At 46.0% G+C, this 14,098-nt stretch overlaps 1 protein-coding gene across 1 annotated transcript; it reads right to left on the minus strand.

The window, feature by feature from the left end:
• Nucleotides 1–237: 237 nt before the first annotated feature.
• Nucleotides 238–3,093, minus strand: prl2 (prolactin 2). The gene is made up of 5 exons (XM_010905199.2): nucleotides 3,053–3,093; nucleotides 2,290–2,474; nucleotides 1,758–1,865; nucleotides 1,357–1,536; nucleotides 238–884 (listed from the first exon to the last, which is right to left on the minus strand). The coding sequence occupies exons 1-5, from the start codon at nucleotides 3,075–3,077 to the stop codon at nucleotides 684–686; spliced, it is 699 nt and encodes a 232-aa protein (XP_010903501.1). The 5' UTR covers nucleotides 3,078–3,093; the 3' UTR covers nucleotides 238–683.
• Between the last annotated feature and the right edge of the window lie 11,005 nt (nucleotides 3,094–14,098).

Here is a 14,098-nt window from a genome sequence, read left to right on the forward strand (position 1 = left end):
TCATAGCCTTTATTTGCGAATTCTTACCATAGGGACCAATAGTTTTGGAGGGCAGGGCATGTTGATGTTATACAAGCATCATTTTCCCCTCATGTGTCAGACATGAGCTGACATATCCTGGAATAGATCCTCACCCTACAATGTAAAAGATTTAGCGGATGCTCTTATTCAGAATGAGTTACGGACAAGCATTTCATCCATACATGCACAGATGCAAACAAGAACACACAATAGAAATTTGTAGTTCTGAGTTTTGCTGTCACTATTAGTTTATTTTAAAGCATGTTGGCATGTTGGTCTCATACTTGAAAAACAAAACAATAACTTAGTACAGCCCTTCTCCTTAAAAATGTATAATTCTAGCAAAAAATATGTATATCGGCTATAAACATAAAGGTGATATTCTACACAGGTTTTGACCCCTGAACTCTGAGAGCAAATTCAAGTTTCATTATCAAGAACCTACATACTATGAAAAAATAAAGATGACATAAGGAAATTGTCATTGGTGGAAGTTAAGGTCAGTTGTCAGGCAAAACTCTTCAAGACCGGCTGGAGTAAAGTCCTGCATTCTCAGTTAAATTATCCATCTTATTGGCAGTCCATTCACGCTGTGTCCCATATCTTTGATCGGCCCAACTATCATCATCTACCACACCACACTCTCGTCTTGTCTCGGCCAGTTAGCATCCATTCTCCGGTACGATCCTGCACTTCAAAATCTTCAAGTAGTTCTGGACCTTGTTGGAGTCCCTTTTGAAGCAGTAGAGAAGGTTGTGGTCGCTAATGGCCCTGGACTCTCCGCTGGTGTCTGACCACGGCACCATGGCCTCGGGAGAGGACCTGCCGTTCAGGGAGTTACTGATCATGCCCAGATTCTGCAGCTGAGGGGGGGGGTGCACACAGACAGTGGATTTGTAGAGACGTGTGGGTTTTACCTTTTTCTACACAATGCACCAAACACTTTGAAGTGCTGAGTGTGTCTCCATCTGTCACAGACTCACCGATCGCGCGGGCATCGTTCTGTACAATGTCATAAGGGGTTACGCCGCTACACAACACCGCTCTCAATTCACCGTGGTACCCCTTAGGCTATAACGGTCTGGTTCTCTTTTCTTGCTCCCACTTTCTCACTCACTCACTCACTCACTCACTTTTTCTTTTTTTACAAATAAAACCCTGGGTGACATTTAACCTCATCATCTTAACCCAAACGTAATCACGGGGGAATTTCTTCAGCGGAGGCAAGACTGAAATGTAACTTTTCTCTATATAAACCGACAGAGAGATTGCCGTCCGCCTAACCGGCACTCCGTGCGACCCCTGCCACGCCCCCCGTGTGTGTCGCCCTCTTACCCTATCGGCCACCTTCTCCACTCCCCTGTGGAGGTCGAGCACCATGTCGCTCATCTCCAGGGCTTTGTTGGAGCTGAAGTTGTTGAAGTCATCCTGGTGGGCCATGCTCTGGTGGAAGTGCCAAAGGGGGTCCCTCCACGCCACCAGCAGCTTCAGAATCACCTCTGTCAGCTCCTCCCTCTGAGGAGATACAGTGACAGTGGCAATGAAAATGTATGGTCTTGGTGGAGTTTTAAGAGAGAAGGCAGGCAGAACAAGATGCACAAGATGAGAATGACAAGCATAGCAATCTGTAACAATCCATGTCTGGGAGATTTACACACAGGGAATGTCACACAGGAAGCATGTTCTGTACTTTTAAAGAGAGCGGTGAAACAATTAAAGAGAGCGGTGAAACTCACCGCCAGTCTCTGTGCATTCTGTTTCCCATTTGGGGTTAATATGGTGGATGTGTGGCAGTTGTGGTTTATCCTGCCAATGTGGTTTTTGTTGGGCACAAAGTATTGCTCCTGGAGGAGGAGGAGGAAATGAGTGAAGAGAGAATTGATTTGACAGTTGAGACGCAGACAGGAGGTGAGCAACGGTCCTGGAGTCAAAGGAGCTTGGTCTCTAAAGAGCAAAGCTTTTGCAAAATAAAGAAAAATGTCTGTTGTTTAAACCCTTTGTGTTCACAAAAATCACAAGGATTGCTGTCTTAGACTTGCTTACATGATGTGGAAACCGATGCTACACACATGCAATATCCCCTTATTAAACTACTCACGTATTATGCTAAAATACTGTGCATTTCCTAGTGGATTTACTGTGTGATACACACATTACATTTGACAATTATAGCTTTCCAGAATGATTTGTTTGAGCTAATTGGCTTGTGCGCTACGGGACAGAAAAACGGCGACGTCGTGAAAAATGACAAAAGATGGAGAGACTCACGAATTCAGAGTGCAGGTCACTGGAGATGCTGTGCATCCTGGCACTGTGTTGAATGACCCGGTCAAAGAGGTCCGCCAGGGAGGGGACGTGGCACCCTGCCTGGCCTTGGGAACAGATCGGCGCCGCGCTCAACGTGCCACCGCCGTGCAGTTCAACACACAACAAGACCAGGAGCAGAGCCCACACTGACACGGAGAGAGAGAGAGAGACCGTGAGGGGGTGGACTAGGTAGAGAGAGAGACACACGCCACAGAAGACCCGCAGCAGAACTTTCCTGTCGACGTACAGAGTGAGATGAGGATGAGAGAGAGCAAAGCTGGGAAGCGCAGAGATAGCCGAGTCTTATCAGAGCCAGAGGGGAAAGAGAACAAGAGGTTAGGATGAGAACCGGACAAAGACAGGTGATGGGGGAAGGAGAGCGTGTCAGTTGACCGCCTACTGAAAGAAGGTAACGAGAAGATGGAAGGGAGAGTGGGATGAGGAGTGATAGGAGGCTCACGCCAGCGGCTGCAGCAGTACTGGTACTGGTAGATGGGAGTGGGAGGAGGCACGAGGGAGGGACAGCAGGAGGAAAAGAGACGGGGTGTCCGGTTCCATCGTCCGGGAGCAGAAATGCTACTGAAAAGAAAGGTGAGGTGAGGCAGTGACGGAGGACCAGATAGAATCCAGTCCACTTGATGGATGGAGAGAAGCAAAGGCATGCCCGCATAGCTCTTCTCTTCTCATATACCTGGTCATGTTCTTACAGGTTGGCTCTTCTCACCTTGTTTGATGTTGTTCCTGGACATTCTGTGTTGCTTGGTGGAAGTTTGTCAGCTGGAGAATGCCAAGTGACACTCGGCTATTTAAAGGAACCCAGGGAATTAAGGCGAGGGTCTCTCTCTTTCTTTCTCTCTCCCTAACTGTCTCTCTCTCTCTGTCTCTCTCCCTCTCTTGAATCCTGTGATGACCACAGTCATTTTAGATCCAAACGGAAGAGAGATAGGGGGAGACAGACAGACAGAGAGGGCTTTGCGTGTTTTCATTCGTCATTCTTCTTTCTTTTTTTTTTTTTTTTTATGAGGTCAGGATGTACCTTGGATTTTCACTACACAGTGACCAGGGGACAAATCAGGCAAATATAAAGGTATTATAATAAAGGATGGACACTGTGTGTGGAAGAGCTTGCTGGTTCACCCATCTGAAGAATAGTGAATATACCTGAGAATGGTGAAACATCTAGTATCCTAGAGGGTAAAGACCCAATGTGTCACATGACATGTTATCACAAGGAAGTGTCGGTCCTCTGGTCAGAAGCAGGAGGACAGTGATGGGGGAGAAGGCCAAGTGAAGGGCTCATAGCTTCAGGTAAAGGGCTTTTGGGTCCAGTCTAAATCTGGGACTACTGCTTTATGACATCAGCCACCAGCGTCATTGGAGCCCTGTAGTACATGCCCCTGACAATAACGATTTCACGTTTGTCATAGTGTGTGTGTTTGTGTGTGTGTATAGACACAATGTCTGCATTGTAGTGTGTGTGCGTGTGTATATACATGTGTTCTACCAACTGATGCTATTCTCTTCATAATGCTACGCATGGGATTAAAAAGACAAGATACATTGTAAGTGGCTCTCAAAGGTATTCACCCCCTTGGACTCCACATATGCATGAAATCAAAATGATCCACATGTGGACTGCATAAGTACATTCTAATGAAAATTGGCGCATCCACCACAGCTCATCCAGGTGTGACAAAGCAAAGGGGGTGAATACTTATGCAATCAATCAACACAAGACAGCCCATTCCTGCAACTTTAGTGTAGTGGAAATGACCGTCTTCAGCTGCTGATGCTGAGGGTAAATAGACAATATGATGCTACTCCTGACTGGGTCGTGAGCAGCACGGTATTGGCAGCTGACCTTCAACACCACATTTCACCAATTCAGTAAATTTTGTTGTGTTTGATGGTGGCTGTTGTTTGTAATGATGATTAGTGAGTCCACTTCTTTGCTGGATTTAACTGGGTGGCATCGGCTTGACTTGGCATATTGACGTCTCAGCTGTGCTGGTAAAGCGTGCGCTCATGATTTATGCTCTTCTCTACTGTTGCTGTTGAGTCAGATGTGCATTCTGTTGTACATTCCAACTTTATAGGTCCCCTAAGAGGATGATGCCGCCAAGGTCTTTGTCCTTTAAGCACGACCCATTGTTCTTTACACAGTTCAAAATAGATCAGTTGAAAATGGAAAGCAGTTTTAGACTGACAAAAACTGTTTATTATCGGGAATGAATTGTTCAGATATTAAAGATTCCCTGGGCTAACCGAGCACGGCACCATCCCTTGTCTGTTTCCCCGGGGGATTGGAGTCCTCTGCATGCTACTCCCCACCTCCACAAAGGGCACCTGCAGAGTAGACAGGGACCTGGCAAGAAAGGGAAAGGAAACTCACTACAAACCCACACAGACAGGAAGAATGGAAGTCCTAACCCAAACCACCACAGAATAGACTACAATTAACATAAAATCATATCACCACAAAATGTCCCGTACCCAACGAATTTCAACAGAACATAAGAATGTCACTCCAGCTTTAAACCCAGTGTGCTGGACCAAACTTGACTTATTTAAAGACTAAAAATAATCTTGGTCTGCAGAGTAAAAATAAAAAGTGATTTAGCGGACACAATCATCCAGAGTGACTTACAATTATAAGTCTGCAGGGTGTAGCGATGATGACCACTGCGCGATGTGATGTCACGCGACGTCACTAAAACGTCACCCTCAAGATGACAACTTGGGAGGATGATCCAGTCAGAACGGCCTGAGGTTTGATTCACTCTAACAGTATTTATTTCAAGTTGGGATGACAACAGGCCTCTCACCAGGTCCACAATGTCTATCTTTAGCACTCAAAATGTCTGTGTCTGTCGCTCTCTACATCTCCCTTTTTAAATTCAATTCAAAGAGCTTTATTGGCTTTGGAAGCCTGTTTGATACCATAGCAAGTACAAAATAAGAAAGATGGAAAGGCATAAGAAATGTTAAACAATAACTGAACCACACAATTTTCAGAAGGATAAAGGTAATTTGAAACGTGCACTGCTCAAAAGAATTAAGGGAACACGTAATCACAATATAACACCAAGTCAATTAAACTCCAGGGATATCAATCTTTCCAATTAGGAAGCATAAGCGATTGTGAATTAGTTTAAACTGTTTGGGTGCAAATGAAAGTGACAACAGGAGCACTGGAGAGGCAACAACAAGACAACCCCCGAAAAGGGAATGGTTTTTGTAGGTGTTAGCCAAAGACAATTGCTCTCTTCTTAATCCTTCCTGACTGATTCTTCTCTAGTTTTGCGTTTTGCTAGTGTCCTTGTCACTACTAGCAGCATGAGGCGGTACCTGCAGCCCATTCAGGTTGCACAGGTAGTCCAGCTCCTCCAGGATTGCAAACCCATATGTGCCGTCGCAGGAAAGTTTGCTCTGTCTCACAGCACAGTCCAAAGAGCATGGAGGAGATACCAGGAGACGGGCCGTTACACGAAGAGAGCTGGACAGGGCCGTAGAAGTGCATCAATCTAGCAGCAGGACCAGTATCCGCTCCTTTGTGTGAGGAGGAACAGGAGGAGCACTGCCCAGAGCCCTACAAAACGACCTCCAGCAGGCTACTGGTGGGTATGTTTCTGACCAAACTGTCAGAAACAGACTCCATGAGGGTGGCATGAGGGCCCGACGTCCTCTAGTGTAACCTTTGCTCACAGCTCAGCATCATGCAGCTCGATTGGTATTCGCCAGAGAACAGCAAAATTGGCAGGTGCGCCATTGGTGCCCCGTTCTCTTCACAGATGAGAGCAGGTTCGCACTGAGCACGTGACAGATGTGAAAGAGTTTGGAGGTGCCGTGGTGAACGTTATGCTGCCTTCAACATCATCTAGTATGACCGGTTTGGTCAACGATAACCTGATTGCTGTTAGGTACCGGGTTGAAATCATCAGACCCATCGTCAGACTTTACACCGGTGTAGTGGGCCCTGGGTTCCTCCTGGTGCAGGACAATGCCCGGCCTCATGTGGCCAGGGTGATGGAGGCACTGATGGCATTGAATGGCCCTCACGTTCCCCAGACCTTAATCCAATTGAGAACCTCTGGGAAGTTATGTATCGGTGCATCCAACACCACAAACTTTCCAGGAGCTCACTGATGCCCTGATCCAGGTCTTGGAGGAGATCCCCCAGGACACCATCCATTGTCTCATCAGGAGCATTTCCAACCATTGTTGGGAGGGCATACAGGCACATTGGGACCATACACACTACTGTTTCACATTGAGTTGCCATGACCTCTAATGAGGTCATGAATTTGGCAGAAGGTAAGGAAGTGCAGCTCCACTTCCACCTCATTTTGTAGGCAGTGTTCACAGACTGCCTTCTCTCGAGACTAAGTGACTTAGGCCATGCTCCATGAATTATAAATTCTCAAGGTTATGACCACAGTCTCTCCAGAGCGGGATGATTTCCAATCAACACATGGAAACCTCAGACGTGTGTGAACAATTATACCCACCCACCCAGTTATTATAAGGGGCTTTTTGTTGGCAGAGCAAACATGTGTCCATGTTGGCTATTTAAAGTAACTAAAACTGGCAAAAAAAAACACATTTCAATTACAAGAAAACAATATTATAAATGATGTCTCCCAATCTGCCATTCATACTGTACCTCTCTTATCCCTCGTTATAATCCGATCCCTTCAGTAACTGAAACACTTGGTGAGTCGTCTTGTGCCTGGTTTGGGGATTGTTCAAGGGCCCTCAGATTCTTAAGATTCCTGCCCTCATATTTCGACTAGCTAATTTATGTAGTGATTGACAGCAACTTCAGTATCTGTGGCTTTTGGCAGATTTCTCATGGCTGTTGTTTGAAATGCTAATGCTGAATTGTATTGTAGATAGGCCCACATTACTAATGAATTACAAACATACAGCCCCGGAAAAAATTCAAAAACCACTGCACCTTTTTCTTTCCTTTCTTAAAAAGATGAAAAGAAAGGTTGAGTGAGGAACTCAGACATTAGTATTATTAACAATAATTTCAGCTGCAAAACCAGTGGAAAGCGCACCCAGCAACAAGTCAGGATGAAAAATAAATTATATTTTATCAAGTAGTGTGTATTAATAGTTCTCATCAGTAATACATACAGTACAGATGCTGTGTGTAGACTTAAAATAACTTATTCATGTGTCCAAAGTAAACAGAAAAAGCAGCAATGGTGAAAACTGGAGGGCCACCTCCCGCTACAAATTTTACAGGCAGAGGAGTTGGCACTTGCGAACAATAGAGGCCCATGTAGGATTGGGTCGATGGGGCGGCCAGTTCTGACCCAGATGGCTGCTCAATGTCCACTCTTTATGTACAGGGTAATGTCATATCAATGGTTTTTATAGCCCAGTTAAAATAAAAATATTATGCAGTTCACATGCCTGTCGTATGTACAGTTGAAGGGGATACTATTGAAACATTTGTGAATCATTCTCTGACCCAGGCAACCTAGCCTCCAGACTGGTCACCAGTAGATGGTGATCACATGTGATCAACAAAGGATTTCAGGCCATTTTAACATACTATACTACCACCACCTAATGTATCTTTAGTTTTCTTGAATGTAAGTAGAGGTTTTAAGGCCAAATACCTTACTGAAGGCTAGCCAACATGTCAGAATCAGATCAAATACGATATGACGAAATACCTGAACATTGATGCTGAAATGACATCTTATTCACAATATTCCCCTCATGCTCTCCCAAGGGCGCTCCAATGGGGGTATGCCATATGTGTACATTCAATTGCACCAATCACCCTTGTGATTCCTATGGAAAAATATTGTTATATTGCGAATTACCTGCGGTCGCTTTTGGAGAGTCTCTGGTCTTTAGAATGCTAAAAGAGGACACCAAAAAGGGAGCCCGTAGTATAGCGAGAGCAAGTACAAACTTGCTAACTGCATGGCATACAGTATTTTTGCTCAGATGTTCAGCATCAGCAATGGAATACATGAAATGCCCGCTGGGGAAATATCTTGGAAACCTGATCTTTGCTAGGTAGACACAGCCTTCAATGTATATATCAGCTTGTAACCAACATTAGAGTGAGAAGAGATTGACTGAGATGAGATTGAGGTTGTGTAAGGAAGAACAGGTCCTTAACCTCATGAACAAGACTGTCTAATGCTGCAATAAACAATTGAATCACTCTCTCCCTAGACAACCGGGCATGCGATAATTATTTCAACCACTATACGAAACGGCCGATTTCCAACACCATGGAGGACACTCCAAGCAAGTGTGCAGTGGGTAGGGGTTGGATTGGGGCTCTGGGTTAATCTTTTTGACCAGACATGGCTGACCTCTACCCGGGGGCACTTCCCTTTCATTGTTTCTCCAGCAGTCCCATTTGCATATTGAAAAACAATTCAACAAACACAGAGAGTTTAGGGGTAGTTGGTTTTATAAAGGAAAATTGTTATTAGTCATTTCTTTTTGGGGAAGCCTGGCTTCCCTCGGCCACCACAAATACACGCCACTGTTTGATCTGGGCTGATGACTGTTGGGTCATGTCAGGAGCTACAGTAGGGACATGAGGCAAGAAATGTTTGTTTGGGCACAGGGAAATACCAAAAGCCTAAACCAGGTCAGAGCACAAAGTATTTGTGTACTAATGCCTTAGGGTGCAGGGGATTTTTTGCACCATCTGAAAGGATTTTTTTTCCCCTCTTCTAATCTAGCATCACAGTGAAATGTCAGGGCATCACTGTTCCTGTACTTACTCAGGACATTTAATGAGCCCATATGTTGTACATTCCATCTTTGGCATTTTGCTGTACAACTAGTAGCACATTTAAAAAGAGAAAATGTATTATTGACCCATTATTCTTTCTCCTTCATCTGGGATTTTTAATCTGTGGTGTCACGAATGCTTCGTCATGGCTTTGGCCCCAGCATCAGATTTACAGTGCCTTCAGAAAGTCCTGAACACCTCCACATTCTCCACAATTTTATGTTTTAAAGAAATAATTGATAATTGATTAAATTTCTTTTGCCATCAATATACAGACACCATACCCCATAATAACAAAGGTCTGGGAGTGTCAACAACACCCTTCTTGATACAGGAGGGTTGAAGATGGCAGGCACATTTTTACCTTCCAAAGGTTGTTATTTATTAGCGTTACAACATAAAACCAAATACTTTCGTTACTTAGCATGTTTAATCCTTTATGAAATGCGGTCTGGACATATAAACATAAAAATATTTTTGTTTCTTTTATCACATTTCTATTTATAAAAATTAAAAGTTAAGTCACCAAAAAAATTGACTTTTAAACAAAACACTAAATCCACATTTGTCCGCTCTATCCGGGAGCTTATGACAGATGACACAGTGCATCTGAGTTCCATCAAAGTCGAAACAGGTAAATAATATTTTTTTTGCACTGGGGTAAACATTTTCGCTTTCATTTTCGCTAACAGTTATTTTGCTATTTGCTTGGCTGCCTTCCTCACTTGAGTTTTTAATTGTTTTATTGAAAGATAATACCAGACGTCACATCACTGCTCAACTCTTGATTGGCCAACAGCATGTGCAAAGAGCTGCAAGGTAGTGATTTGTGAGTGTGCCAGATTACAAAACAACTGGAGGATGTCGCGTTTATAGTACAAACTAAAATGTTTTTGCAATGGCCCAATCGGGAAAGTGATTTGCTAGTTTTATTGAGTCTCGACTTGACTTTTCACTGGCCCGTGGGCCATTGTGCCATCGTTATCGTCGAGCCCTGAGTGGCATGTTCAACCACCAGAGGACCATAGTTAACTTTTGTAGGTACCAGAGCAAGTCTTGGAGAGAATCGCTGGAGTGAGATGAGATCAGGAAATCTCTGCCGATGACGCTTCCACCTACCTGGTGATGCTGGCCATTTTCCATTGCCCAGAAATGGAAGATGCTAACCATTTATCAACCACATATCAGCCACGTATCGGCTAACCGCATAGGCATGCTTTGGATGTCTTTGTTGGTGATATGCAAAAATAGTATTTGTGTTCATATGTGAAACCAACGATACAGTTTGGTTTGACAAGTGTTTCTGGTTAGTCAGTTGTGTTCTGTCCAATCATTTTGACAAGGCAAAAGAGAGCTGTTGATGTGAAGTCTTGATACAAGACTTTGATTTTGCCTGGAGTCTGTTATTGGTATCTGTCAATTTAAGGAGTGAAAGTGTCAATGTTAATATACACTGCTCAAAAACATTCGGGTCATGATGAACAAAATATGTTAAAGATCTAAATCTTTATTGTATATTGTGTAATATACAATAATATATTGTAAGATCAAAATGACGTAACAACAGTCAATGGACACAAATCACCAACCAATTGAACGCTGGATTCAAACTCATACCGAAAATCTAAGTAAACAATTGAAATCATTGGCTGTTCCAGCTTGAGTGAATTTCATCACGGGAACCGGCTTACCTTCCATCCTCTCTATTCTGGAGGACTTTCGACTTTTTCGGGTTACAATCTGAATCTCCAGAAGAGTGAGTGCTTCCAAATCAATCCGGATCTCTCTTTCGCTGAACAGAATACATTGAAATGTTAACTTCAAACTGAACAGAATACATTGAAATGTTAACTTCAAACCCGAACAAACATACATCTTTGAAACAAGCACAGTTTTGCTTCTGTGTTCTGTAGAAATCGAAGAATTGAACTAAACTAATCTCGTAGAACCCCTATTATCAGCATAATTTTAAAAAACATCTTCTTGTACCGAGAAATCATTTGATCAAGTAATCAATGAAGTGTCTACTAGAAAGCTTTCTTGCCATCCGGTATTGAAAAAAGACTGATCACTTTGATATTACATGATGTCTGGTCTGTCGTGCAAGTCAAATTTCACGAATTGCATCTTGTGTAAAACAATTTCCATGCATGACATTTTTAAAATCTCAAATGATTTAACCTCCATACATTACTCTAAAAAATGGTAGTGGGCTAGCTGAAAGGTAATATTGATTAGCAAAAGGTACCATTGCTTTCCAGTGCATTTACATTTTAAACTTGAGAGGATTTACTTCCACTAGGACCACTAGAAACAGACGATAATGGGTTTTTTTACGGAAGAGAAGGCGCTTCAGATGAGCGAGTTACATTCAAAGTATCGCACTCTACCGAACATGCTGCCAAATGAACACAATTCTATACAATTTCTATTCAATTTGTAAGAAGTTTATGATGGGATGGAACTTGTGACGAAAAAAATATATCACTGAGAAAATATATTGACTGATATATTGATTTATTAAGAGGGGGCTAATTAATAATAGACCTAGCAACATCCCTGCTTACTGCTATCATTTCTAGGGAGAATGATTTGCTGTTAGAAGGAATTGTTTGCCATAATTCCATTATCTATTTCATTGTTTTTACCAAAGTCCTTCTTAGGTCAATCAATCAGGCTGTTATCTTACCTTATTTACAGTAAGGTCCAGAAATAATTGGTCTCTGACACAAGTTTAATTATTTTGTCTGTTTACCTAAATATATTCAAGTTATAGTTAAATAATGAATATGGGCTTAAAGTGCAGTCTCTCAGCTTTCATTTGAGGGTATTCAAATCTAAATTGGAGGAATTATTTAGGAATTACATTTGATATGTTGTCATTGTACTATTTTCCATTGAATAATAGGGTTTAAATGACCTTCACTCTTTTGGCTATTTCACAATCCAATAAAAATGTTTTAATGTAATTGTTGTGCTGTGTCTCCTGGTTTAAACCACCTAAAGCCAAATTGGACAGAGATTATGTAACAGTCCCAGGCTGAGGGGACTGTTCCACTTCGTGTTTTCTGTTTGTCATTGTCTTGTTCTTGTATGGTCTTTCCTGTTCTTGTTTTAGTTAATCAGTATATTCATTTCACCTGTGTTTAGCCCCCACCTGTTTCTGTTTTCCTCGTTAGTCTGTGTATTTAGTTCAGCCGTTTTCTCCCTGTCACTGTTGGTCATTGTGCTTGTCATGTTTTCTGAACTCCTGAACTCCTGAACTCCTGAACTACGTTTCGTAGTGCCTGGCACTCCCGTTTTGCTTTTGTTTATTATAAAGGAAACGCCTCAACATTCTGCGCCTGGCTCCGTCTCCCTTTATGAAACGTGACAGAATGACCAACCTAACCCAAAGGAGGCGGCAGAAGTGGACGGTGGGGGAACTCCTTGGATGGCCTGATTCAGACTCCGAGGAGGAGGACCCCTACCGTCACCCCTTAGAACACTGGTTACCCCGCTCCCGGTCCCGTTCCTCAGCCTCCCCGACCCCATGCAGGCTGGCCAGGCTGTAGGCTGGCCATTAGGCGCACCCCGCTACCTACTCCGCGGCCTTCCGCCGCCCCTGTTCCAGTCTCCTGCTGCCCAGTGTCCGCCGCAGCTGCCAGCGCCCCCTGCCGCCCGAGCCCGAGGAGGAGTGGCCTCTACCGCCCGAGCCCGAGGAGGAGTGGCCTCTACCGCCCGAGCCCGAGGAGGAGTGGCCTCTACCGCCCGAGCCCGAGGAGGAGTGGCCTCTACCGCCCGAGCCCGAGGAGGAGTGGCCTCTACCGCCCGAGGAGGAGTGGCCTCTACCGCCCGAGCAGGAGTGGCCTCTACCGCCCGAGCCCGAGGAGGAGTGGCCTCTACCGCCCGAGCCCGAGGAGGAGTGGCCTCTACCGCCCGAGCCCGAGGAGGACTGGCCTCTACCGCCCGAGCCCGAGGAGGACTGGCCTCTACCGCCCGAGCCCGAGGAGGAGTGGCCTACTCCTCCGCCCTCCCCTGTCCCAGGCTCGGCGGCGCCCTCCTTTCCTGTATCAGCCTCTCCACCATCCTCTCCAGTCCGGGTCTCAGCGGCAACTTCTCCTGTCCCGGCCGCTCCCGGCTCCTGCACCTCTCCCGGCTCCTGCACCTCTCCCAGCTCCTGACCCACCGCCGGCTCCTGGTTCTCCACGAGTCCCTGGTCCCATTAGGCGCACCCCGCTACCTACTCCGCGGCCTTCCGCCGCCCCTGTTCCAGTCTCCTGCTGCCCAGTGTCCGCCGCAGCTGCCAGCGCCCCCTGCCGCCCGAGCCCGAGGAGGAGTGGCCTCTACCGCCCGAGCCCGAGGAGGAGTGGCCTCTACCGCCCGAGCCCGAGGAGGAGTGGCCTCTACCGCCCGAGCCCGAGGAGGAGTGGCCTCTACCGCCCGAGCCCGAGGAGGAGTGGCCTCTACCGCCCGAGGAGGAGTGGCCTCTACCGCCCGAGGAGGAGTGGCCTCTACCGCCCGAGCAGGAGTGGCCTCTACCGCCCGAGCCCGAGGAGGAGTGGCCTCTACCGCCCGAGCCCGAGGAGGAGTGGCCTCTACCGCCCGAGCCCGAGGAGGAGTGGCCTCTACCGCCCGAGCCCGAGGAGGAGTGGCCTCTACCGCCCGAGCCCGAGGAGGAGTGGCCTCTACCGCCCGAGCCCGAGGAGGACTGGCCTCTACCGCCCGAGCCCGAGGAGGACTGGCCTCTACCGCCCGAGCCCGAGGAGGAGTGGCCTACTCCTCCGCCCTCCCCTGTCCCAGGCTCGGCGGCGCCCTCCTTTCCTGTATCAGCCTCTCCACCATCCTCTCCAGTCCGGGTCTCGGCGGCAACTTCTCCTGTCCCGGCCGCTCCCGGCTCCTGCACCTCTCCCGGCTCCTGCACCTCTCCCAGCTCCTGACCCACCGCCGGCTCCTGGTTCTCCACGAGTCCCTGGTCCCCGTCCCGGGGCTGAGCCTCCACCTTGGTGCCCT

The sequence above is a fragment of the Esox lucius genome, chromosome 23 (genome assembly GCF_011004845.1).
Source record: "Esox lucius isolate fEsoLuc1 chromosome 23, fEsoLuc1.pri, whole genome shotgun sequence".
Classification (NCBI taxonomy): domain Eukaryota; kingdom Metazoa; phylum Chordata; class Actinopteri; order Esociformes; family Esocidae; genus Esox; species Esox lucius.

What these genes read in the sequence shown, in the direction of transcription:
- prl2 (XM_010905199.2), bottom strand. Translation starts at nt 3,077, where the DNA reads ATGTCCAGGAACAACATCAAACAAG. An exon ending in GTGACCTGCACTCTGAATTC is followed by an intron (nt 1,866 to 2,289) that starts GTGAGTCTCTCC and finishes CTCCTCCTCCAG; the next exon opens with GAGCAATACTTTGTGCCCAA. An exon ending in AGAATGCACAGAGACTGGCG is followed by an intron (nt 1,537 to 1,757) that starts GTGAGTTTCACC and finishes GTATCTCCTCAG; the next exon opens with AGGGAGGAGCTGACAGAGGT.